The sequence below is a fragment of the Gouania willdenowi genome, chromosome 5 (assembly GCF_900634775.1).
Source record: "Gouania willdenowi chromosome 5, fGouWil2.1, whole genome shotgun sequence".
NCBI classification, from domain to species: Eukaryota; Metazoa; Chordata; class Actinopteri; order Blenniiformes; family Gobiesocidae; genus Gouania; species Gouania willdenowi.
In genome coordinates, this window is record NC_041048.1 from 5702221 (window position 1) to 5729709 (window position 27489).

At 35.9% G+C, this 27489-nt stretch overlaps 1 protein-coding gene across 1 annotated transcript in view; it reads left to right on the plus strand.

Annotated features, from left to right (window-relative positions):
- The window catches only part of arhgef10la (Rho guanine nucleotide exchange factor (GEF) 10-like a), a 219087-nt gene that overhangs the window by 89505 nt on the left and 102093 nt on the right, over positions 1–27489 (plus strand). The window contains 3 exon segments of the mRNA XM_028446908.1: positions 13257–13273; positions 13275–13373; positions 16599–16726. Coding sequence (XP_028302709.1) covers positions 13257–13273; positions 13275–13373; positions 16599–16726 — 244 coding nt within the window.

Genomic DNA, 27489 nt, shown 5'->3' on the forward strand with positions numbered 1-27489 from the left:
CTAATTTCAGCCATCAGAGCGTTAGCCGCACACTGTTTAAGGGAGAGTAAAGGTTCCTTAGGAGAGCTCTTCTTCTCTGCTTCATTGTCTACTTCCAAACTGAAAAATTGGAACTGTCGCCCCCTGCGGTCACAGATTTTTTTCCGGTCACAACTGTTTTTATCCTAAATCCGTGAACAAAAGAGGGTTACATCATCATCTTTAACTTGGTTCTTTAGAGCAATCAAACGCAGCACAATTTGTCATTTTGACTGAAAAAGCTGCTAAACGATCTAAGAAACAGGCTACATTATTCACTCCATTAGGAAACAATGGGATGTTTACAGGCAAAAGGGGCTATGTGATGTCATCAATCACGTGGTTTGAAGATGGTGGAACACAGGCTCTAAAACGGTAAAATAGTCCCATTTTTAAAAGGCAATTAAAGAAATATGGTGCAAATTTCAAAGGTCTTAGGCTACATTTGTAGAAACAGTGGAGAATCCTTTTCAGAGCTTCAATATAGCTTTTGGTTGCAATGGGATATTTGACAATGGCAGATGTTTTAGGCCACATTTGTAAAAACAGTGGCACATTCTCTTCAGAGAAGCAATAGCGTGCCTCCCTGTTCTCATATGGCTTTACTGTCACTACATTCACACACCTGAGTAGACAAAAAGCAGCAGGTCTCTCCACAGCAGCGCGCTGCACCAAACCCGCCCACCAGCTTAGTTCTACTCCTACTTTATTATGTAGTTGTGGTGACAGCTCAGGACAGCTCTAGAGCCAAATCTACCTGCAGAATTTAATTAGGCGCTTCTCATCGAGCCTGCTGCTGGGGGAGACGTGGTCCAGGGGGAGCCCACAGACAAGAGGAGACGCTGCTATTGATTTCTAACAGCAGGAGAGAGGGACTATGAAGACAGCCACCCTGGAATCGATGCAGAATTTTGTGTTTAATGAGACCCTCATTCCTTTTTTTTTGCTTGGCAAAAGGGCATCATAGCTCCAAATAACAACTTCTCCATCTAATTTTTCACTCATAAATTCACTCTGTACTCAACAAATAATGAAGATCGATTCACCTGCCCAGTGAATGTCTTTTATTGATGCCACGGGAGTTTTAACACAAGGAACTTTTCTTTTCTTCAGTTTTTCGTTGTTGCTTTTCTCTTATTTTTTATTTATTTATTTATTTTTTGCTTGTAGATCAGAATCAGAATAAGAAATGTATTATCGGCCAAGTACAGTTTTTAGGACAGCACAAGGAATTTGACTTGGTAGTCGGTGCGCGAAACAAAAAAAAACAAAGAAACAAGTCAGCAACATTAATGATAATCATGATAAATATAAAGGATGAGGGATAAATAAAGGATAGATAGAGAATAAAGGATAAATATGATAAATATAAATATATACATATATGCAGTGCAGCAGGTGATGGAGGTGGTGTTCGGGCGTGTGTGTGGGGGGGTTCAGTGGGTGACTGGAGGTGTGTTCATGTGGATGGTGGCAGAGGGAAAGAAGCTGTTTTTGTGTCTGGAGGTTCTGGTCCTGATGGACCGAAACCTCCTTCCAGAAGGGAGAGATTGAAACAGTTTATGACCGGGGTGGGAGGGGTCGGCCACAATCTTTCCTGCACGCCTCAGAATCCTGGAGGCGTACAGGTCCTGGAGGGAGGTCAGATTGCAGCCGATGACCTTCTCTGCTGAGTGGATGATACGCTGCAGTCTGGCCTTGTCCTTGGCCGTAGCTGCAGCGTACCAAATGGTGATGGAGGAGCAGAGGATGGACTGGATGATGGAGCTGTAGAAGTTCACCATCATCTTTGTTGGCAGACTGAACTTCTTCAGCTGCCACAGGAAGTACATCCTCTGCTGAGCTTTTTTGATGAACTTAAGGTCCTGGGTGATGATGGTCCCCAGGAAGCAGAAGTACACAGAGCTCACTGTAGAGTCTCTCAGGGTGAGGGCGGTGAGGGGGGCTGGGTTCTTCCTGAAGTGTGCTGTCATCTCCACTGTCTATAAAGTGTTGATCTTGGGTGTTCTTTTGGAATTATTTAACAGGTTTTCTTCACACGAGCTTTACAGTTAATAATAAGTAAATTAGTAAAGATAAAACCTGTTTACCCAAACAGAAGCTCAGAGTTCTTTAGATCAGCTGTTATTCATTCACATTACCTTCATCAATAATTGCTTTATGATAGAGGCAAGCTACACTGTAGCCAGAGCTACCCTAAAAAGTTGTAATTAAAGAGTAAACACGTCAGCATTTAGAAAAAACAACAATCTGGTGAATAATACAAGAAAAAACAAAAGGGTTTTGTGTGTTTTTGTTGCTTTTTCATGTATTTTTGTGTTTTTTCTATTGTCAATGTTTGTAATTTGTGTTTTTTTCTGTGTTTTTGTCGTCATTTCATTTGTGTGTTTTTGGAGTAATTTTTATTGTTTTGTATATGCTGCAGTTATTTATTTGTAGTCATTTTTTGTGTTGGTGTAATTTTGTCTATTTTTGTTGTTCTATCTGTTTATTTCTTAATACATCTGGATAATTAAAAAGAAAAAAAAAACTTGTGTTGATTTAATTATTTCACAATTTATTACACTCCCCAAAACTAAAAATTATAAAGTGCAAATGAATATGCCACAAAACTTAGAAATATACAAAACTTTAGTGAATACAAGTCCACAACACTATGAACTACATGAATTATATTTCAATTGCTAAAATTGTCAGACAATGTGTTTTTAAGCATCATGGCTAGTATTTAAAAGTAAAATTAGGTTACTGTACTGTAACTTATTTTTAATTTGTGTTTACAGTTGGATCTTTTTTTTTGGGGGGGTGGTCAAGAACCCTGCATCCCCCACCGGGACTTGCACCCCTGTCCCCTTTGGCTCAGAATACTGTGAAAAAAATAACAATAGAGAACAATGATGGAATAAAGGAGTGATAATGCATATTTTAAAGAATTTCTTTTTATAGATAAGTGGGATAAATAATTGTTTTAAAAGTCAGAATTCTAAATTTAAAGTCAGAAAAAAGTCTGAATTTTTAGTTTAAAGTCTGAATTTTGAGCAAAAAAAGTTGGAATTTGGAGGAAAAAAGGTATTAAACCATGATTTTCATGGTCTGACCCAAATGAACTCATTTCAAGTCAAAACAATTGTTTTTCTAGACATTTTATTCATTTCTTTTTTCATAATTTTTACATAATATCAGCTTTTTCCAGCATTAGAGAGGGGAACATTTTAAATCATCATGGGATAGAGATTTAAAGAGTCAAACTTGAGCTTTTTATTGTTCTATTTTTTGAATTTCCGGATAAACCACAGGCGGATTCTTTGACATAGCGGTTTCTTTTTAGCGTGTCTGGACCGCTCTTCTTCTAATTCTACATCTTTGGCTAACAGTTGGTTCTGAGCTTCGACCACAGCGTTCTCCAGCAGGGTTGCCTTTTCTTTCATCTGATCCTCCAGAATGCTGAAGGCCTGCTCCTTGGACTTCATCACCTCCAACAGTTGGTCGTGTTGATCACTTTTAGTTTTTAATTTCTCCTGCACCTCCCTGAGATCGGCCATCAGAACTTCATAATCATTTTTCTGCTCAGACATGAGGAGATCCTTTTTGATGGTGTCGTTCTTCTGAGCTTCTAAAATCTGTGTGGAGATTAGAATCAAGATGAGGCACATTTATTAGCATAATGCATTTCATACACAAGGCATTTCAATGTGTTTTACATGATTAAAACATGCAACAGTAATATTAAGCTTACTGTGAGAAAACAAAATAAATACTAAGAGTAAAGAAAACTCCAATTCAACAAAAAATGTATGTCAACAATAAAAATGTATATTAATTGTAAACATTTACAACAAAATTAAATTCATAAACGCGTCATAGAAAAACCAAGTTTATAAATGTTGAATAAATAAGAAAATGACTCGCTGTTTGCTGGTGCTGAAGCTCCCTTTTTTGCTCCTGTACTTGTTTATTGGCCTGATCCAGTGATTGTTTGAGATGGAAGACCAGCTGATTCTGACGCTGAAGCTTGGAGGTGGTTTCCCGCTGCCAATTCAGCATCCTCCTCTGGTTAGCCTCACTTCGGAGTAACACTTGTTTGTATTGGCCCTGGATAATCTTGAGCTTGGAGATTTCCTTCTGCTGGATTTTAACCATTGAATCCATTTCCATTTCCTTCTCTATCATCATCGTTTGCTCCACTTCGCATTGTTCTAGCTGCTCACAAAACGCCTGAGAATCCTCAAAGTCACCAAAACTAATCTTTATCGCTGGTTTTTGATCCATCGTCAATGTTTCAATTAACAAAATCAAGCAAATGTTCGACAAACAAAGTGTTTACAGCTGTGAGCTTTGAGTTCTTTTCCAACTGTAGAAGGCTCCACTACTATGATGTCACTTTTTTCTGTCGTCATGGTTACAGTCAACAAAAGATTCTAACTGATGATTTGCTGCTACTTTGTTAACAAACAATGAAATAATTGATTTAACAGAACTCTAAACCAGGTTAAGAAGCACCTTCGGGGTCGGGACCCCATGGGGGGGTCACCTGAAATTTCTAAAAAAATAAGTTTTTTTTTTGTAATTATTATTCTTTTTAAAAAATATGAACTAAAATGCAGTAAAAATAAATACATATTTGAGCTCAAACATGATTGAAAACTCATTCTAGAAAAAAATGTCTTTGGGGTCGGCAGAAATTCTTGATATTAAAATAGCATGAAAATAAAGACTATACTTTTTGTCATTGGAATATGTGTTAAACTAAAGCTAAATAATACACAAACCTTTACACAATTTATAAAGTGCAATATTACTGATGGTTGAGTTCCTACTTTCCTCATAACAGGCCACTCCTATTAGTTGATGCTGTGGATATTCTCATCAAAGGCTATATGTACATACTGTATGCTTATTACATGTCCTACTCTGAGCACATTTTGGAAAAAGGTTGTGAATTTATTGACTAATATCTTTGAACTAAATGAAAATTTGAAATCAGAAAACCTTTTGGGAATCAATTTAGCATTGACAATAAACAAGGTGGATAATATCCCACTTTTTAATGTTTTGTGGAAACAACAAATCCTGGGTGATGATGGTCTCCAGGAAGCAGAAGTACACAGAGCTCACTGTAGAGTCTCTCAGGGTGAGGGCGGTGATGGGGGCTGGGTTCTTCCTGAAGTGTGCTGTCATCTCCACTGTCTATAAAGTGTTGATCTTGGGTGTTATTTTGGAATTATTTAACAGGTTTTCTTCACACGAGCTTTACAGTTAATAATAAGTAAATTAGTAAAGATAAAACCTGTTTACCCAAACAGAAGCTCAGAGTTCTTTAGATCAGTTGTTATTCATTCACATTGCCTTCATCAATAATTGCTTTATGATAGAGGCAAGCTACACTGTAGCCAGAGCTACCCTAAAAAGTTGTAATTAAAGAGTAAACACGTCAGCATTTAGAAAAAACAACAATCTGGTGAATAATACAAGAAAAAACAAAAGGGTTTTGTGTGTTTTTGTTGCTTTTTCATGTATTTTTGTGTTTTTTCTATTGTCAATGTTTGTAATTTGTGTTGTTTTCTGTGTTTTTGTCGTCATTTCATTTGTGTGTTTTTGGAGTAATTTTTATTGTTTTGTATATGCTGCAGTTATTTATTTGTAGTCATTTTTTGTGTTGGTGTAATTTTGTCTATTTTTGTTGTTCTATCTGTTTATTTCTTAATACATCTGGATAATTAAAAAGAAAAAAAAACTTGTGTTGATTTAATTATTTCACAATTTATTACACTCCCCAAAACTAAAAATTATAAAGTGCAAATGAATATGCCACAAAACTTAGAAATATACAAAACTTTAGTGAATACAAGTCCACAACACTATGAACTACATGAATTATATTTCAATTGCTAAAATTGTCAAACAATGTGTTTTTAAGCAGCATGGCTTGTATTTAAAAGTAAAATTAGGTTACTGTACTGTAACTTATTTTTTTTTTTTTTTGAACACTTTATTTAAAGATTTTTCAGTTTTATACAAACAAACATTTAAAGAATCAGGGCTTGTTCAAACTTATTTTACAGAGATTTACACCACAATGCCAACCAGCGGCACATGAGCCCTAAGCTTGCGAAAATATACCCATAAAAATAGATTACACACACACAAAAACAAAAAGAAAAAAAAAAAAAAAAAAAACATATGTCTATACAATACGCTGCACAACCCAACTCCTCAATGATTGAATTTTGCTTTACACATCCCATTCAAGTAAAAGGCAAACCTTCAACATAAGCAATGAAGGGCGACCATGTCCTATGATATTTATTTATTGACCCACGTAAGCTGTACCTTAAATATTCCATTTGCAGACACATCATCAACTCTCGTACCCACTGAATAAAGGAAGGAGGTTGTACGTCCTTCCACTTTGTTAAAATGAGTCTGCGGGCCAAAAGTGATGAAAAGGCAATGGCACTGGTCTGGTACGTAGTCAATCCATGTCCACTTGGGACAACACCAAACAATGCGGTAATCGGATTGGGATCAATCTTTCTGCCACACACATGTGAGAAAGCATCAAATATAGAACCCCAAAACCCACCCAATGCCACACAGGACCAAAACATATGGCTCATGGTGGCGGCCGACTGTTTGCATCTTGGGCACGCATCATCAGAGGTACCGTATATTCTAGCAAGCCTGGCCTTAGTGAAATAAGAACGGTGAAGAACCTTAAACTGTATCAAACAGTGTCGTATGCAGATGGACGTTGAATGTACTGTAACTTATTTTTAATTTGTGTTTACAGTTGGATCTTTTTTTTTGGGGGGGGTGGTCAAGAACCCTGCATCCCCCACCGGGACTTGCACCCCTGTCCCCTTTGGCTCAGAATACTGTGAAAAAAAATAACAATAGAGAACAATGATGGAATAAAGGAGTGATAATGCATATTTTAAAGAATTTCTTTTTATAGATAAGTGGGATAAATAATTGTTTTAAAAGTCAGAATTCTAAATTTAAAGTCAGAAAAAAGTCTGAATTTTTAGTTTAAAGTCTGAATTCTGAACAAAAAAAGTTGGAATTTGGAGGAAAAAAGGTATTAAACCATGATTTTCATGGTCTGACCCAAATGAACTCATTTCAAGTCAAAACAATTGTTTTTCTAGACATTTTATTCATTTCTTTTTTCATAGTTTTTACATAATATCAGCTTTTTCCAGCATTAGAGAGGGGAACATTTTAAATCATCATGGGATAGAGATTTAAAGAGTCAAACTTGAGCTTTTTATTGTTCTATTTTTTGAATTTCCGGATAAACCACAGGCGGATTCTTTGACATAGCGGTTTCTTTTTAGCGTGTCTGCACCGCTCTTCTTCTAATTCTGCATCTTTGGCTAACAGTTGGTTCTGAGCTTCGACCACAGCGTTCTCCAGCAGGGTTGCCTTTTCTTTCATCTGATCCTCCAGAATGCTGAAGGCCTGCTCCTTGGACTTCATCACCTCCAACAGTTGGTCGTGTTGATCACTTTTAGTTTTTAATTTCTCCTGCACCTCCCTGAGATCGGCCATCAGAACTTCATAATCATTTTTCTGCTCAGACATGAGGAGATCCTTTTTGATGGTGTCGTTCTTCTGAGCTTCTAAAATCTGTGTGGAGATTAGAATCAAGACAAGGCACATTTATTAGCATAATGCATTTCATACACAAGGCATTTCAATGTGTTTTACATGATTAAAACATGCAACAGTAATATTAAGCTTACTGTGAGAAAACAAAATAAATACTAAGAGTAAAGAAAACTCCAATTCAACAAAAAATGTATGTCAACAATAAAAATGTGTATTAATTGTAAACATTTACAACAAAATTAAATTCATAAACGCGTCATAGAAAAACCAAGTTTATAAATGTTGAATAAATAAGAAAATGACTCGCTGTTTGCTGGTGCTGAAGCTCCCTTTTTTGCTCCTGTACTTGTTTATTGGCCTGATCCAGTGATTGTTTGAGATGGAAGACCAGCTGATTCTGACGCTGAAGCATGGAGGTGGTTTCCCGCTGCCAATTCAGCATCCTCCTCTGGTTAGCCTCACTTCGGAGTAACTCTTGTTTGTATTGGTCCTGGATATTCTTGAGCTTGGAGATTTCCTTCTGCTGCATTTTAACCATTGAATCCATTTCCATTTCCTTCTCTATCATCATCGTTTGCTCCACTTCGCATTGTTCTAGCTGCTCACAAAACGCCTGAGAATCCTCAAAGTCACCAAAACTAATCTTTATCGCTGGTTTTTGATCCATCGTCAATGTTTCAATTAACAAAATCAAGCAAATGTTCGACAAACAAAGTGTTTACAGCTGTGAGCTTTGAGTTCTTTTCCAACTGTAGAAGGGTCCACTACTTTGATGTCACTTTTTTCTGTCGTCATGGTTACAGTCAACAAAAGATTCTAACTGATGATTTGCTGCTACTTTGTTAACAAACAATGAAATAATTGATTTAACAGAACTCTAAACCAGGTTAAGAAGCACCTTGGGGGTCGGGACCCCATGGGGGGGTCACCTGAAATTTCTAAAAAAATAAGTTTTTTTTTTGTAATTATTATTCTTTTTAAAAAATAAGAACTAAAATGCAGTAAAAATAAATACATATTTGAGGTCAAACATGATTGAAAACTCATTCTAGAAAAAAATGTCTTTGGGGTCGGCAGAAATTCTTGATATTAAAATAGCATGAAAATAAAGACTATACTTTTTGTCATTGGAATATGTGTTAAACTAAAGCTAAATAATACACAAACCTTTACACAATTTATAAAGTGCAATATTACTGATGGTTGAGTTCCTACTTTCCTCATAACAGGCCACTCCTATTAGTTGATGCTGTGGATATTCTCATCAAAGGCTATATGTACATACTGTATGCTTATTACATGTCCTACTCTGAGCACATTTTGGAAAAAGGTTGTGAATTTATTGACTAATATCTTTGAACTAAATGAAAATTTGAAATCATAAAACCTTTTGGGAATCAATTTAGCATTGATAATAAACAAGGTGGATAATATCCCACTTTTTAATGTTTTGTGGAAACAACAAATCTCACCTAAAATACATTTTTGGTTGAGAACGGTAGAGCAAACTTGAAATAATGAACAAAAACACATAAAAAATTAGAGATGACTTGCAAAAAATGAATATAGACTAAATAGACTAAACTATTACATAACTGCATCAAAAGATGTGTGACAAAAAAACACGTACCCTCTTTATTGTCCCCATTTCCTCTTATGCATTTATTTTTAAACTTTGCTTTTCCACTTTTTTGTTTCTTGACTTATTTAATTTTATATATATATATATATATATATATATATATATAATTAGAAGCAGAAGTACACAGATCTCACTGTAGAGTCTCCCAGGGTGAGGGCGGTGAGGGGGGCTGGGTTCTTCCTGAAGTGTGCTGTCATCTCCACTGTCTATAAAGTGTTGATCTTGGGTGTTCTTTTGGAATTATTTAACAGGTTTTCTTCACACGAGCTTTACAGTTAATAATAAGTAAATTAGTAAAGATAAAACCTGTTTACCCAAACAGAAGCTCAGAGTTCTTTAGATCAGCTGTTATTCATTCACATTACCTTCATCAATAATTGCTTTATGATAGAGGTAAGCTACACTGTAGCCAGAGCTACCCTAAAAAGTTGTAATTAAAGAGTAAACACGTCAGCATTTAGAAAAAAACAACAATCTGGTGAATAATACAAGAAAAAACAAAAGGGTTTTGTGTGTTTTTGTTGCTTTTTCATGTATTTTTGTGTTTTTTCTATTGTCGATGTTTGTAATTTGTGTTGTTTTCTGTGTTTTTGTCGTCATTTCATTTGTGTGTTTTTGGAGTCATTTTTATTGTTGTTTTGTATATGCTGCAGTTATTTATTTGTAGTCATTTTTTGTGTTGGTGTAATTTTGTCTATTGTTGTTGTTCTATCTGTTTATTTCTTAATACATCTGGATAATTAAAAAGAAAAAAAAACTTTTGTTGATTTAATTATTTCACAATTTATTACACTCCCCAAAACTAAAAATTATAAAGTGCAAATGAATATGCCACAAAACTTAGAAATATACAAAACTTTAGTGAATACAAGTCCACAACACTATGAACTACATGAATTATATTTCAATTGCTAAAATTGTCAAACAATGTGTTTTTAAGCAGCATGGCTTGTATTTAAAAGTAAAATTAGGTTACTGTACTGTAACTTATTTTTAATTTGTGTTTACAGTTGGATCTTTTTTTGGGGGGGGTGGTCAAGAACCCTGCATCCCCCACTGGGACTTGCACCCCTGTCCTCTTTGGCTCAGAATACTGTGAAAAAAATAACAATAGAGAACAATGATGGAATAAAGGAGTGATAATGCATATTTTAAAGAATTTCTTTTTATAGATAAGTGCGATAAATAATTGTTTTAAAAGTCAGAATTCTAAATTTAAAGTCAGAAAAAAGTCTGAATTTTTAGTTTAAAGTCTGAATTCTGAGCAAAAAAAGTTGGAATTTGGAGGAAAAAAGGTATTAAACCATGATTTTCATGGTCTGACCCAAATGAACTCATTTCAAGTCAAAACAATTGTTTTTCTAGACATTTTATTCATTTCTTTTTTCATAGTTTTTACATAATATCAGCTTTTTCCAGCATTAGAGAGGGGAACATTTTAAATCATCATGGGATAGAGATTTAAAGAGTCAAACTTGAGCTTTTTATTGTTCTATTTTTTGAATTTCCGGATAAACCACAGGCGGATTCTTTGACATAGCGGTTTCTTTTTAGCGTGTCTGGACCGCTCTTCTTCTAATTCTGCATCTTTGGCTAACAGTTGGTTCTGAGCTTCGACCACAGCGTTCTCCAGCAGGGTTGCCTTTTCTTTCATCTGATCCTCCAGAATGCTGAAGGCCTGCTCCTTGGACTTCATCACCTCCAACAGTTGGTCGTGTTGATCACTTTTAGTTTTTAATTTCTCCTGCACCTCCCTGAGATCGGCCATCAGAACTTCATGAACCTTTTTTTCTGCTCAGACATGAGGAGATCCTTTTCGATGGTGTCGTTCTTCTGAGCTTCTAAAATCTGTGTGGAGATTAGAATCAAGACAAGGCACATTTATTAGTATAACGCATTTCATACACAAGGCATTTCAATGTGTTTTACATGATTAAAACATGCAACAGTAATATTAAGCTTACTGTGAGAAAACAAAATAAATACTAAGAGTAAAGAAAACTACAATTCAACAAAAAATGTATGTCAACAATAAAAATGTATATTAATTGTAAACATTTACAACAAAATTAAATTCATAAATGCGTCATAGAAAAACCAAGTTTATAAATGTTGAATAAATAAGAAAATGACTCGCTGTTTGCTGGTGCTGAAGCTCCCTTTTTTGCTCCTGTACTTGTTTATTGGCCTGATCCAGTGATTGTTTGAGATGGAAGACCAGCTGATTCTGACGCTGAAGCATGGAGGTGGTTTCCCGCTGCCAATTCAGCATCCTCCTCTGGTTAGCCTCACTTCGGAGTAACTCTTGTTTGTATTGGTCCAGGATATTCTTGAGCTTGGAGATTTCCTTCTGCTGGATTTTAACCATTGAATCCATTTCCATTTCCTTCTCTATCATCATCGTTTGCTCCACTTCGCATTGTTCTAGCTGCTCACAAAACGCCTGAGAATCCTCAAAGTCACCAAAAATAATGTTCATCGCTGGTTTTTGATCCATCGTCAATGTTTCAATTAACAAAATCAAGCAAATGTTCGACAAACAAAGTGTTTACAGCTGTGAGCTTTGAGTTCTTTTCCAACTGTAGAAGGCTCCACTACTATGATGTCACTTTATTCTGTCGTCATGGTTACAGTCAACAAAAGATTCTAACTGATGATTTGCTGCTACTTTGTTAACAAACAATGAAATAATTGATTTAACAGAACTCTAAACCAGGTTAAGAAGCACCTTGGGGGTCGGGACCCCATGGGGGGGTCACCTGAAATTTCTAAAAAAATAAGTTTTTTTTTGTAATTATTATTCTTTTTAAAAAATAAGAACTAAAATGCAGTAAAAATAAATACATATTTGAGGTCAAACATGATTGAAAACTCATTCTAGAAAAAAAATGTCTTTGGGGTCGGCAGAAATTCTTGATATTAAAATAGCATGAAATAAAGACTATACTTTTGTCATTGGAATATGTGTTAAACTAAAGCTAAATAATACACAACCTTTACACAATTTATAAAGTGCAATATTACTGATGGTTGAGTTCCTACTTTCCTCATACAGGCCACTCCTATTAGTGATGCTGTGGATATTCTCATCAAAGGCTATATGTACATACTGTATGCTTATTACATGTCCTACTCTGAGCACATTTTGGAAAAAGGTTGTGAATTTATTGACTAATATCTTTGAACTAAATGAAAATTTGAAATCAGAAAACCTTTTGGGAATCAATTTAGCATTGACAATAAACAAGGTGGATAATATCCCACTTTTTAATGTTTTGTGGAAACAACAAATCTCACCTAAAATACATTTTTGGTTGAGAACGGTAGAGCAAACTTGAAATAATGAACAAAAATACATAAAAAATTAGAGATGACTTGCAAAAAATGAATATAGACTAAATAGACTAAACTCTTACATAACTGCATCAAAAGATGTGTGACAAAAAAACACGTACCCTCTTTATTTGTCCCCCATTTCCTATTATGCATTTATTTTAAACTTTTGCTTTTCCACTTTTTTGTTTCTTGACTTATTTAATTATATATATATATATATATATATATATATATATATATATATATATGTATATATTTATATATATATGTATATATATGTATATGTATATATATATGTATAATAACCTTTTTTTGCTGTTCATGTGTTGATGGGGTTCTCAGGTGAACGTTCACACAGGAAACACCATTCATCAGAACGTGACACATTTTACATTTGCTCTGAAGCCCATGTTCATGGTACTTATCCATGATTCACGCCTCTGTCAGTGGTTTATTCTGTACATACACCCCCAAAATGACCATTTCTTTACCAACAAAGCAATGATTTCTTCCACAGTTTGAGCTCCAGGAGCCTAATTATTAAATCAGATGAGCCATGACCACTCACTGGAATACATTTATTATTCTTTTTGTGATGCATTTGTCCATGTGAATACCAATTCAATTTAATTGAATGTATTTATTTTAGGTAAGGTGGTTCTGGGCCCCCCCAAGGCTTTATCAGGAGTTGCAGGAGCTGCAGCATGACCTTTCCGTGGTTGAAGAGGTCACTCTTCTCGTGGGCACCCTGCAGGGGACTTACCAGGTACGAGTATTGGAGTTCAGAGTTGCAGAGAAGATTTGCATCTGAATAAGATTAACACATACTGTGCAACAGTTGTATCCCAAAAAGTGTAATAAATTGCAATGATTGTCTCGCAATTTATTTAGCATTTATTGGGATTTTTTCATGTATCATTGTTGAGGGTTGAGCTCTGAGGCATCATTCAAAAGTTTAAAGGGCACATGAGACCATTTTTGAAATCTTATACATATAAATATATACATAGACAATACACTGACCAAGGAATTTGCATATGCCACGTGTCAAACTCATGGCCCGGGTGCCAAATCCGGCCGTTTGGAGCATCCATTTCAGCCCGCAGGTGGAAGTAAAAATGACAGAGAAAACATGAATCACTGTGTAAATGAAACTCAACACTCCTGGTGCTTATATCACATTATTGCAGTAATTTGTAGTGTTAAAAATGTGTACAAACTCCTTCAATTTTCCTCAAATTAAGTATTTCCCTTAATTAAATAGAAAAATGGTCACAAAGTCTAGGAAATTGAAAGTGATGATCCTGTTGGGACTGATATCTGTCACTCTTTGCTTGGATATTGTCGGTTTCTTACATATTTTGTATTTTATGTCTACGTAGAAGTGCAAACTAGGGCACAATAATTTGAAATGACTAGTTTTCCCGCATGAAATCTGTGGCCCACTTGTGATCAAACTGCTCCGTATTTGGCCCCTGAGCTAAAATGATGTTGATTTAAAAAAAAAAACAGCAACAACAAAATTACACATACAGTATGTAATCCAAAGTTCATCAAATGATTTCAGTCTCATTCTTATACATAAGAACAAGAAAACTGCCCCATGTCTCATCAAAAGCTCCCGGATTATTTTTTCTGGTGTAATATGAGACGATATCTCATTAAACCACATTATATAGCATGGAAGTGCAACACTTTTTCATTTTAGGGCAATACACTTAATTGCAGCTATCAAAGCCATTTTTAACAAATCTGATATTATAACTTAAAGGTCCAGTATTATGCTATTTTTCACCAATCTTCATTTGTTCTAAGAACCCCAACAACATAGTATTTGAGATTTATTTTCCCAAACTCGCCTGTTTTTTTAGTTTTAACTTTCTGTAAAGTCACATTCAGACTGCTTCTAAAAACAGGCCATTTTGTTGCCTTTATGCATATGCATGAGTGGGCGAGTCTGTAGACGCAGACCTCATGCCTTCACGCTTTCTTGTCATCCTCACCTCTACTGCCCATAAGAAGTCAATTCAAGACAATAATCCACTATTTTGTCCAAACGCGGCGGTATAACGGTTACTAAAAGTGGAGGTGATTATTTATATACTGGATTAGCTATATACTGAATGTAAATATATTATCTGTGGTTAAGGGATTGTAATCATAGGCTCACTGGTTCTAATCTTCCTGGTCCATCACTGTGGGATGTTGATCAGTCCCTTATATTAACCCTAACCTACACCCTGCTGGGTGACATTAAAGTATAACATATACTCTATATTAAACCACTGTGTTTGTTTTACCTGTGATGTAGTATGAGAGGGAGGAGCTCACATTCTTATAGGGTAGGAGGTGCCACAATTGTCAGGAGGCGGAGTTTTTGCGATGCAACGTCACATGACGAGAAAAATCCAACTGTCCCGTTTGGAGCTGAGTTTTTACAAACTGTGAAATAACAACAGAGGGAGGAAACAGAACTTTTTCAACTTTGTCCCTCTGAATGAGGCTAAAGGAATGTATATCACTGTAGCAAAACCATTATACAGTGATTTTTTCATAATACCGCCCCTTTAAAGGTAATCCATCTTATATTTTAACACTATCTTATTCTATGAAAAATAATCATCCTGATGTCTGATATTAAAAGTGACAAACAATGCTCAAATTTGTCTTTAATCTTCATGTAAGATAAAATGTGCAACTGCTACTTTGAAGATCATTATTCCTTGAGGTTTTTTCCAAAACGTGGACAGAGACAACTCAAGAATTACAGAGTTGACAGGGCTGATGAATGATGGTAAAATTGGCTGGTAAACAACAATTCTTGCACCATTGCTGACTTGAACATATTTTAACTGTGCCACAAATAATGAATATGTTTCAGATTATTTCCCTGCAGATGATAACCTACTGTTAGATCCTTTCCTGGAGGGCTCAAATCAGGGCATTTCCCAGTAGTCTTCTGCTAGCATAAACACAACCTCATGACACACACACACACACACACACACACACACACACTACCACAGACCAGGACCTGTGCAGCGCTGCAATCACTCATGAGCCACTTGTGCTGATGGCACCTTTGCCCACTCGTGGTAATCGAGCGCGGTTTTTCTCAGGAGGAGACGGGAGGGAGCACCCAGAATTAAACCACGTTTATTCATTTCCACTCCGTTATAATATTGTCTGCTGAACAAATAGATAAAATACTTTTGTCCACCTCATTGACTACAGAAAATGGATTTGATTTGTTTTGACTTGAGGGCTTGGGCTTTACTGTGAAATGGATTTATTTCTGAAGTGAATTCAATTCAGTTACGTTGAAGTGGATGAAAATATGTTTTTTTTTTTTTCATGTTTGGTTGGATGGGTGTGTTGGGGTTGCTGTGTAAAAGGAATAAACTAATTGACTAGAGGTTGACGATATGGGATTTACAAAGGCCGATGCAGATTTTTAAAGAACAATTTCAGCCGATGGCCGATATCTAAAGGTGATTTTGGAAGCCGATATTTGAGGCCGATGTATGATATCATATGATATAAATGTATACATTAGAAATTAAATTAAACACACCAATAGAACTTTGAACATTTATTGAACTTTAAATATACCTGTACACAGTAAAACAACAAATACACAATGGGTTATTTGTAAACCTATTGACTTCTACCTCTCCTATGCACATGCTATTATTATTATTATTATTATTATTATTATTATTATTATTATTATTACTTTTTGTTGTTGTATATTCATACATCCAAATAGATGTTTTTTATGTTCTTTCTTTTTTCCTCTAGTGCTAAAAAAATAAAAAATAAAATAAAATCTTGATCTTGAAAAGAAGTCCATATATCGGCCTGATATATTGGTCGGTCGATATATCGGTCGATCTCTATAATTGACTACATTGACAGTGTTGTGGTATGTAGTGTGTTTGCATTATACACAAGGCGTAACACTGTGTTTTCTTCTCCCTATAAATGAAAGAACCTTAACACCACTGTGGCTCAGGACTGGTGTTTGGCTCTGCAGAGGCTTATTCGCATCAAAGAGGAGCAGATTCAGAGTGCCAACAAATGTCGCTTACGCCTGCAGGTGCCTGGCAGGCCTGACAAGTGAGTTCTATTCTACATACAGATGTGACTACGTACGATTCTTTGAATTCTTTACTTTGAGTATGGAATGAAATGACATTAAGATCAAATAGAACAACGGGTTCACCAAGATCACTATCAAGGCCAACTGATTAAAGGTTTTGTACAGATTCTGATACAGTTTATTTTTGACACCATTTTTTAGTCAACTGTCTGCTGGACATCTGTGTAATGAATAATTAGACTCAACTGTGGTGGATTCATGTTAAATTAGGCATTTGGAGTTTAAAACGTAGCTTTGCTCCACAGACTTTCAGTGGGATGTACTCATTTTTGCAGCGACAAGTTAAGTAAAACTAAAAATTTTGTTCTGTAAGTTATATTAATAATCTTACTTTTATGGTATAAGTTAAATACATGTTATGCAAAACTCATTTTTGGAAATAGTTTTTGTCTTCATTGAGATTTTGGTTTATAATAATAATTTTCGAAGGAGTTGTACTCATTTACGCTGAGCACTGTGTATGTACAGTATATATATATATTTGCAAAAAATCTACTTTTTCTACTCTAATATATATATATAAAAGTAGAAAAAGTTGATTTTTTGCAATTAAAACACGAGAATGTAATAAACCTGAAGAGATTTAATAAAAGTTAAAAGAAATGTATTTCTTCAAAGAAATATAAACTTGACCTGGCAAGAGCCAGATTGATGTTTAGCCCCTCCCTCTCACTGAAGTTCTCCCCATCTGAGCTGGGTTTGTGTCTGGTGAATCCTCTCAGAACCAGGGAGGGACATGAACACAATGCTGGTGGGCACCATTTTCAGAAGAATAGACAAGACTTATGGTTGCCTGCTATCAAACAGAGGCTGACAGCTGACGTATCTCACACACACACACACACACGGAGAGGAAGAGAGAGAGAGTGCGCGCTGATAGAAATAAAGTATACCAAATAACCACGTTACGTTTGTTCAGAAGCGATCGTGCCAACGTAATCGCTGCTGAGGTGCGCGGGAGCGGAGGGAACGCTATCTGGGTCTGGATCCAGTAAATTGAAGTGACCATAATAAGCTGTAAATGGACTGATATGCAGACGTGGGACAGGGAGGAGGAGACTTAATGTAGAGATGGAAACTCATCTGTTAAAACTGCATAAATACACGGAAACCTTTGTTAACAGGAGTATTTTGGTTGATACACTGGGTTTTTCTATCAGATAGGTATAAATGTCTGGCCATTGAACATCTGGCCAGGAGCACACATCGGATGACCACTCGTTTTCAGGAATGCTGCATTTCTATATATTACGAACTATTTACGAGCATTAACAGCGGTTCATTCATTGCCATTTTTCAATTTTTCAAGTGTCACATATGTAAACAACATGGTTGCGCACGCAGGTCAGTCATGTGTCTCATGTTTGTCCACATTGAAATAGGTCTATATAGATGCTAATACTAGTATAAATATTTTTTTTTACTTGATATGCTAAACAAAAATATGGTTAAAAAATAAGTGTTTTACACCTATTATTGGACAGTGTCAAGTTTGATTTCAAGTATTTAAAACTTAAAATGAGCATGTTTAGCCTATTTTTGCACTTTTGGATACTTCCCTTAACAGCTTTTTTCTAGATTCAAGAATCTAATATGGAGTTCTTATTAAAAGAAAATGTACTTGCTCCATGTAGAGATCATTTCACTCAATTAAAGCACGTGTATCTTAAATGTCAGTGTTTCTATGTTAGATTTACATTGCCCTTTTTTGCAGTGCTACTCTTGTTTACGTAAGAAAGCTATGTTTGAAGCCCTCTGATTTGTGACGTGCACGAATACAATTAGTACATTTTGACACGATTATTTCACTGTTTTAGCTCCTTATCTATTTTTCCTTGTTTGTCCCCTTTTCTTTTTCAAATGCAAAATAACTTGGTGAAAAAAATGCCTAAAAAACCCTTTCCTTGAAGTTTAATACATAAAGGATGACATTACGCTGTCATTATTTGTCATTAGCATGAATAAGGTGTCATGAAAGCTCACATTAAGTGTTGTTTTCTAAACTATGAAACATTTTGCTAAATTATGACACCTTTGGAGCTATGTTGGTATTTTTAGGTGGAGGGATCTAGTGAGGTTAGGTGGGTTTAAGGGGACAGCCTTCATGACACCTTATTCATGCTAATGACAGCGTAATGTCTGCCTTTATGTATGCAACTTCAAGTAAAGTGTTACTGTTTTGTTTCTTTTTATGTGATTATTTCAGTGCTTTCGCTCTTTAGTTATTCTTGTTTTCTCCTTTTCCCTTTTTGAATGCAAAAATAACTTGGTAAAATAAAATAAAAATCCCTAAAAAGGGAATGGAAATGTCATATGAGGTGCTTAGAGAGCATCCATTAAACAGGGGATATCAAATAATGGCAGATTGTATTGGATCTGTTTTCTGGTTTGTGGTATGAAGAGTGAGCGTTAAAAAAAAGGCTGTATCCTGCTGGGACTGGGACATACTAAGCAGATGAAGTCAGAGAGTGATGAGCAGCCTCCCTCATGAAAGAGTTGGCTGTGTGCCAGCAGGGCAGTGGCAGTCGGAGTAGGTTCTAATGCTTCAGAGCCAGGAAGGATCTGAGTTCCAACCCAGCCAAAGTGACAGCTTGAGCAGTGGAGCTCTGCAGCTCCCTCATCCACTGTCACCGCAGGCCTGCAGGGCCAATCTGCTGACTCAGATGTTTGGTGGGACCAGATGTCACGCTTACATCCTTAATTCCTCTTTAAGCTCCGCCCCTCTTTGGTGACTTCCTGTGATCGTGTCAGAAACAGCTGCACTGACAATAAGATGTCAGACTCTGAACCAGGGTTGGGATGAATTATGATTGTTAATTAATGACAATTATGACATCATTTTAAATCTGTTGCTGTTGTAATCGTAATTGAATTGGAATTGAATTAAACGCAAAACTGGGGAACGACGTTATAGTTCCATGACTTACACATGATGTATGTAGTTAACAATCATTAAATTATGTTTCATATCAAGTTTTCCTGTCAGTTTTCTTGAAGATTCTTCAGGTTTTACCATTTAAAAATAATTTGAAATCTAGGGGTAAACTGACAGAAAAAAGGCTCAGACGCCCACACCAAAAACATAAATACCAATATTTGAATTGATTAGGAAGTTTAACAAGGTAACCAAGATATTAAAAACAACTTAAATGATAGATGATTTTTTTTTTGTATTTTTAACTGATTTAAGACGTGAATCAAAACTGACCCATTATTATAAGAGATGCTAACAGAAAGCTAACACAAGAGGAAGGTTAAGGGCTCAGTAATTGTGGCTAATTTTATTTGAACTTTAGTAATTGAGACTATAATTGCAATTGACTTTCAGGAGGAAAATAATAATTGTGATTTTAATTGTGATTAGAAAAAAATGTTGGTCAGCATAATCGTACATTAATTGGAAATGAACATAGATAATTGAAGACGTAATTGTATTTTTAAAATGTAATTGACCCAAACCTAGGGCTGGGCGATATGGACCAAAACTCATATCTCAATATTTTTTCTCAAAATGGCGAAATACGATATAAATCCCAATAATTTTAATTCAAATGAAGTCCGACCAGAAAGACGATTCAGGGTTAAACACGCTGAAGCCAAATTCCACACAGGTACATTTATTAACAAACAGTTGATTTGGTTAATCAGTTAAAGATACCTTGATCTGGGATGTCAGGCTTCTATGTTGTAAAATAAAGACATTTTTGCTTGTAAATGTTCAATGTTAAATATATACAGGTGGCCAGATTAGATTTTACAATATGGCAATGCCAGTCAAGGTTACTGTCAAATGTGCATCATATTTAGAATCCCTGAGGTCCAAAACTTTAGAAATGTGTTTTTAATTTTCAATTATGTGACTTTTGGTTGGCTAGTAACAGAAAAACTTTGGGTGGCCACCATTTTGAATGGTCCAATATGGCAACCCCGTTAAGCATTGACTCCGGTTCTCACCAGAATTTTAATAGAGCAGGTCAAAAGCTGCAGTATGCCAAATTTCATGCTTGTAGACAGCTCAGACAACATATAAGAGACAGCACATGTGAGTGAGTTCTTTAGCATGGATGTTTAGAGGGATGCACTCAGAATCCATCAAACTGAGCTTTTTAATGCTGTTCGGAGAAGTAGTGAAAGCAGCAACTCTTAAAAACAAGTATTTTAAAACAAAGAAGCTATATAGATATATATATAATAGATATAGATGTATGTATATAGATATATAGACATATATATATGTATATATATGTATAGATATATATATGTATATTATATATGTATACATCATATATACATATACAATATATATATATATATAATCTATATATATATATAGATATATATAATATATATTATATATATATATATATATATATATATATATATATATATATATATATAGAGAGAGAGAGAGAGAGAGGTGATATTCTAATTTTCTATATCTCCAAAATAGAAAACTTGATATATCTTGAATATCGATTTATCGCCCAGCCCTATCCCAACCCTGCGTATGTGTAACATCACTCTCTTCATAGATAAAGAGATGACCTATATCTGAATAGCCTTCAAAGTCTTTCAAGGGCTCCATTGAAGGTGAAAAGTTTTGTGTTGGAGAGATTGAAGTGGTTACCATCACAGTGTAATTGGGGCATCAGCGTTGGGTGCTTGGACTAATGGTGACACTGGGGTGACAGGTGGAACAGTGGGTGCCTGAACCATTGGCGCATTGAGGCGGACTGCAGGGAAAAGCCGTGGGCTGGCTGTTTTCTCTCACAAGCACAAACACACCCACACAATCGCTCCCACACATCAGATATTTTTTTACTGTCCTACTTTTCCTCTGCTCTTATCCTAGGAACTTTATAAACCTCACTGTGTATGTGTGTGTATTGATTGAATTGAAAGCGCAGGCACCATCCACATGTACTGTATATACCGTACACTATTCATGTTAGAGAGTGTCATCACACAGCAGGGACCCTCCGTACAGAGTTGGTCTCCTCCTGTATGGCTGCGAGCGACTCTCTGCAGTCAGGCAGCACAACACAACATCCTCCACTCTACAAACACTCGACTACGTGGTGAGAATCCCGACTGTTTCCTCAAAAGCAACCGCTTGTGCTGTACGTGTGACGGTGGTTCAACAACATCTTCTTTAGCTGCATCTGATGGATCAAACACAGGCGCAGAAACAGGGACCACAATATATTACTGTCAACATACGATTCACAATTTGCATGTCACGATATATCACGATACTAGTGTTGTGCTCAAGACCACATTATCCGAGACCAAGACTTGCCCGAGGCCAGAATGCACTGAGACTTTTGGCAGTCAGGACAGAGTCAAGACCAAGACCGAGGCCATAAAAATCAATTTCAATACTAGTGTAAGTACACCCCCAGATTTCTGTTGATCTGCCACTAGAAGGAAATTAAAAAAATGCCTTGATTATGGGCGAGTAGTTGAGACACGCCCAGTCACAGCAGCCCCGCCCCCACAGCGCTGCACATTTTAGCATGGAGCAGTCAATCAATTCTCACTGAGGGCTGTCAGACCAGGGATCAATAAACTAGGATCAATAAACTACATTACTTCGTACCATGTCATATATGTATTCAGCAGAAAAAAGTGGTTTTAAGGTGTACTTAAACTTTTTGATTACATTGGAACCTAAGATAGACCTTATGCCATGGAAGTTTCCATAAAATATTGGAAAGGATTCAGCAGAAAAAAGTGGTTTTAAGGTGTACTTAAACTTTTTGATTACATTGGAACCTAAGATAGACCTTATGCCATGGAAGTTTCCATAAAATATTGGAAAGGATTCAGATCTATATACTGATTATGGATCAGTTTAAAAAAAAAAAAAAACTCCCTCTCTCTTATATCCATCCATCCATCCATTTTCTTCCGCTTTATCCGGGGCCGGGGCGCGGAGGCAGCAGTCTCAGCAGAGATGCACAGACCTCCCGGTCCTAGCACACCTCCTCCAGTCATTCTGGGGGGACCCCGAGGCGACACCAGGCCAGCTCAGAGACATAGTCCCTCCAGCATGTCCTGGGTCTTCCACGAGGCCTCTTCCCAATAGGACATGCCTGAAACACCTCCCGAGGGAGGCGACCAGGAGGCATCCGAGACAGATGCCCGAGCCACCTCAGCTGGCTCCTTTCAACGTGAAGGAGCAGCGTCTCTACTCCGAGCTCCTCCCGGGTGACTGAGCTTCTCACCCTATCTCGAAGGGTGCACCCAGCCACCCTGCGAAGGAAACTCATTTTGGCCACCTGTATCCTCGATCTTGTCCTTTTGGTCATTACCCAAATCTCATGACCATAGGTGAGGGTAGGAACTCTCTACCTATCTTTGTTTATAATTGGCTGATCTTTATGCAATTTGACTGGTAACAAGATGAGGATCATTGATTTAGATCTACATAACTACTGATCTCTGGCAAAGAGGAGATTTGACAATGTCTTGATATTTCTAATGAATTCCAATAAGTATGTCCACAGTTAAAGTCAAATGAACGCATACGGTAGTTATTTTTCAACGAGAATTTTTTTTGGTCTTTTTTTCTATCCAAAAAATATCGTATTACTGCGAGACTGTTATTGTCTATCATATCATATGGCAAACTCGTATCATAACACACCTAATATGTCATCAGTGACATGTTAGTCAGGTATGAACCCAGCAGGTCTCTCAGATCTATGGACACAGGTCAGATAGTGGAGCCCAGAGCTCACAGTAAACATGGTGATGCTGCTTTTAGTTGTTATGCTGCAAAGAAGTGGAACAAACTGCCAGCAGAGCTGAAGTCAGCATCACATGTGAACATTTTTAAATCTTTTTAAGCACTTTTTTTCTCTACTGCGTATGATTGAGAGAGAGATTTATGGTCATGTTGTTGATGTCATGTGTTTGTTGATGATTTGAATTGATTTTACTGATGATTTTAAATGTTCTTATTGATTTTAAACAATTGAATGTTTCATCGTGTAAAGGACATTGAGTTGCCTTGTGTATGAAATGCTCTATACAAATTAATTTGCCTTGCCTTGCCTTAATAACCACATTTTGGATCTAAGTTTTTTCATGCTCCTTATAGCTGTGGGTGTGTCCTTAATACAATGTCATTCACTAGTTTCTGTTTTCAGTTGAAAATATTTTAGAAATATTTAATTGCATTTTTCTTTTGCTTTGTTGAATTTCAATACTGGCAAAGTGTTCATGAATGAAGAGCCTTGTAGGTCTGAAATTGGCTTTGAACATTTTAATACGAGCTTTTATGAGCAGACTTTCTTTAAGCTTTATATGCAATTTCTACTGGCTGGCAGTCGGCCATAGGTCACAGATTGGCTAGCAACATTTTTGCTTATTGAAACATCAATGCGTTGGATGTTTTTTTTTTTTGTCTGCATACATGTGTGGTTAATAATTCACTTCATGCAGTGATGGAGGTAATGCATGGGGTCCTTTATAGCGAAGGGTAAAAGTCAGCTTTTGGCCTTCAGTCTCAGGTAAATATTCTAGACTAAACTGCACGGATCAGGCATGGATTCCAAAGAATGTCCACTTTAATGCTACTATCTCATATCTCACTGAACACAGCTGAGATACTGCTGTATCCAAGGTGTATGATTGTACATAGAAACATTCAGTTCAAGCCCCCACGGGAACCACTCACTTTTTTTTTCAGTATAACAGCGTAGTGATATTTTCACACCTGAACAACACTTCATCTTTTCTCTCAAAGTGTGGCACTTTCCACTGAGGAGTAGTTCTTGTTTTCCGTTACAATCTCACAGTAACCACTTTTAATCTGGAATCGGAATAACGCACAAGGCATCTTCAATTTTAATTGTTTTATTGAAAATAACAGCATTATGGGTTTTTACTGATAAAATACTGATTGTAGATTTCTGTTCAAGCTACTGGGGACGATCCCTAACATTTTTTACAACACAGATAAAAACATAAGCCTCATAAATCAATGAATCACAGTCATTTTTTTTATTTTTTAAAGAGGATAATTCACTCAGTAAATGAAACAAGATTGTTTTGGGGGTTTTTTGTTGAAAAATGGTCATGTGACTTGAATTTGGAAAAGTTATGGGTTGGGAATCCCGTAGAAGAATGCAAAGACGGCGCTGAAGTAGGGCTGGGTGATACATCAGTAATTATAGAAAATTATAGAAATTTACAAAAAAAGGCTCAGATGCCAATACCAAAACATATTATAACTTATATTTTCATATATTAGGATTCCTAATATTTGTTTTTAGTGTATTTTACAGATGATTTAGGACCCGTTATCACAAGAGATGCTAACAGAAAGCTAACACACGGGGAAGGTTAACTTTTATTAGGTTATTTATTTCAGACTCAGTAATTGTGATTAATTGTAATTGAACTTTAGTTATTCAGAACGTATGTGCAATTGACTTTCTGAGGATACATAGTAATTGTCATTTCATTGTAATTGGAAAAAAATGCTAGTCCCTGTAATCGTGATTGAGTTGTAATTCAACATAGGTAATTGAAAATGTAATTGTAACTGAAAAATGTAATTGACCCCAACCCTGGTCCTCACCAAGAAGAATAGTTTTTTGTTTTATTTTTATTTATTTTTTTTTACCCTTTTTTTTTTTTTTTTTTTTTAGCTTTTTTCATTCTTAAAAGGGGGGGGGCGGCAGAACCCACTGGGTTAAGGTCACTGACTTTACATATCTAACGTTAACCATGTTTTTGTCCTAAAGCATACTTTTTTTTTGTACATTTATGCAGAATTGTATTAGTTTTGGGCCATGATTTTATCAGCTGTTAGTAATTACCATGTTTAGGTTCTCCTTATGTCTGTATTCCAAAATGTACACCTTAACGTTAGTTATTATTTTCTATTAACATCTTTTAAGAAGTAAAACTTTGGGCTTTTGGAATTGTTTTTAGACCATTTACCGTACATCTATTAGTTGTTTCTGTTTAATAAATGAGTCGACAGAACTGTATTTTAAAGTATTGTTTCATTTAGTGCAAACATTTATAGAGTTGATTTGATCATTCAGCCCATTTATCCCAAATATCCTCTTACGTGACTGAAATATGTGTACAGACATCTTCTTCCTCCTGCTGGTTGGTTCTGGAGTGGTTAGAGCTGAAACTAAGGATTAGTGCGTGACAGATTTGTCACTCAGCACTCACTCCTACAGCTGTCCTGTCCTTGTGCATCAGTGTCACACGTGTGCCTTGGCACTGACCTGCTCACGTAAACCTTCTGGCCTTCATCTACCGTCCCCTCAGATTCTGCTAGTTAACTACCTGTGCGTCGTTTTTGTTTTTGGGAAGATTCAAAATGCAGATCAAACAGGAGCCAGGGGAAGAAATGGCGACTGCTGTTAGTTTAGCATGTTTAATGCAATGGAGGTATACACTCTGTGCCAAATACAGACCAGTTTGATTCCAATTATAGGCACAGAAAATTAGCAATTTCAACATTATTGTGCCCTAGTTTGCACTTCCACATATACTGTAAATCATGTGAACATTATTTGAGGCACCCATGCAAGAAGCAACAAATATCAGGTATTAGTCGCTGCAGGGTCTTTAATTACATTTATTTGATTTTTTGACTAATTTAGATAAAATTCTTTGGAAATTTTATCAAATAATTTGAAGAAAATTGCAGAATTTTGGAAAAATTGAGAAACATTTCAGATTAAAATTGACTGCCATCATATGATAGAAGCATGAAAACACTCTGTGACCTGGCCAATGTTGTGGAGTTTCATTACATTTGTTTATTTTGAGAGGGTGAGATATTCCTAACTAAATTAGTTTGTCATTTACACAATTATTATCATTTTCTCTGTCATTTTTACCCTTTCCTGTGGCCCGTATTGGATGCTCTAAAGCTGCCATAGGTAACTGGCGGCCCAGGGGCCCCATGTAGCTCTCCGTCTAATTTTGTAAGGCCCAAAAGTAAACGCACAAAACAAAAAAAAAAATACATTGAAGGACAACACAAATGCATGATTTGACAACAAAAAAACACACAACAACAACAAAAACACACAAAATGCAATAAAAAATATTGAAAATGATGAGAACAAAAACACAAAACAAATACCAAAACACAAAACATCAACAACAAAAACACACAAAATGACCCCGAAAACAAAAAAAAATACATTGACGGACAACACAAATGCATGATTTGACAACAAAAAAACACACAACAACAACAAAAACACACAAAATGCAATAAAAAATATTGAAAATGATGAGAACAAAAACACAAAACAAATACCAAAACACAAAACATCAACAACAAAAACACACAAAATGACCCCGAAAACAAAAAAAAATACACTGACGGACAACACAAATGCATGATTTGACAACAAAAACACAAAAAACAATAACAAAAACACACAAAATGAGTGGAAAAAAATATACAAAATGTTATTTTGTACACGAAAACACACAAAATGACTACCATAACACACAAAATAACAAGACAAACACACAAAACACACACAACAACAATAAAAACGCACAAAATGCAATAAAAATATACAAAATGACAGAAAAACACACACAACAACAACAAAAACAAACAAAATGTGATATTCAAAATGATGAGAACAAAAACACAAAACAAATACCAAAACACACAGAAAAACAAAAAAAAAAACACACACACACAAAACAGCTACCTAAACAC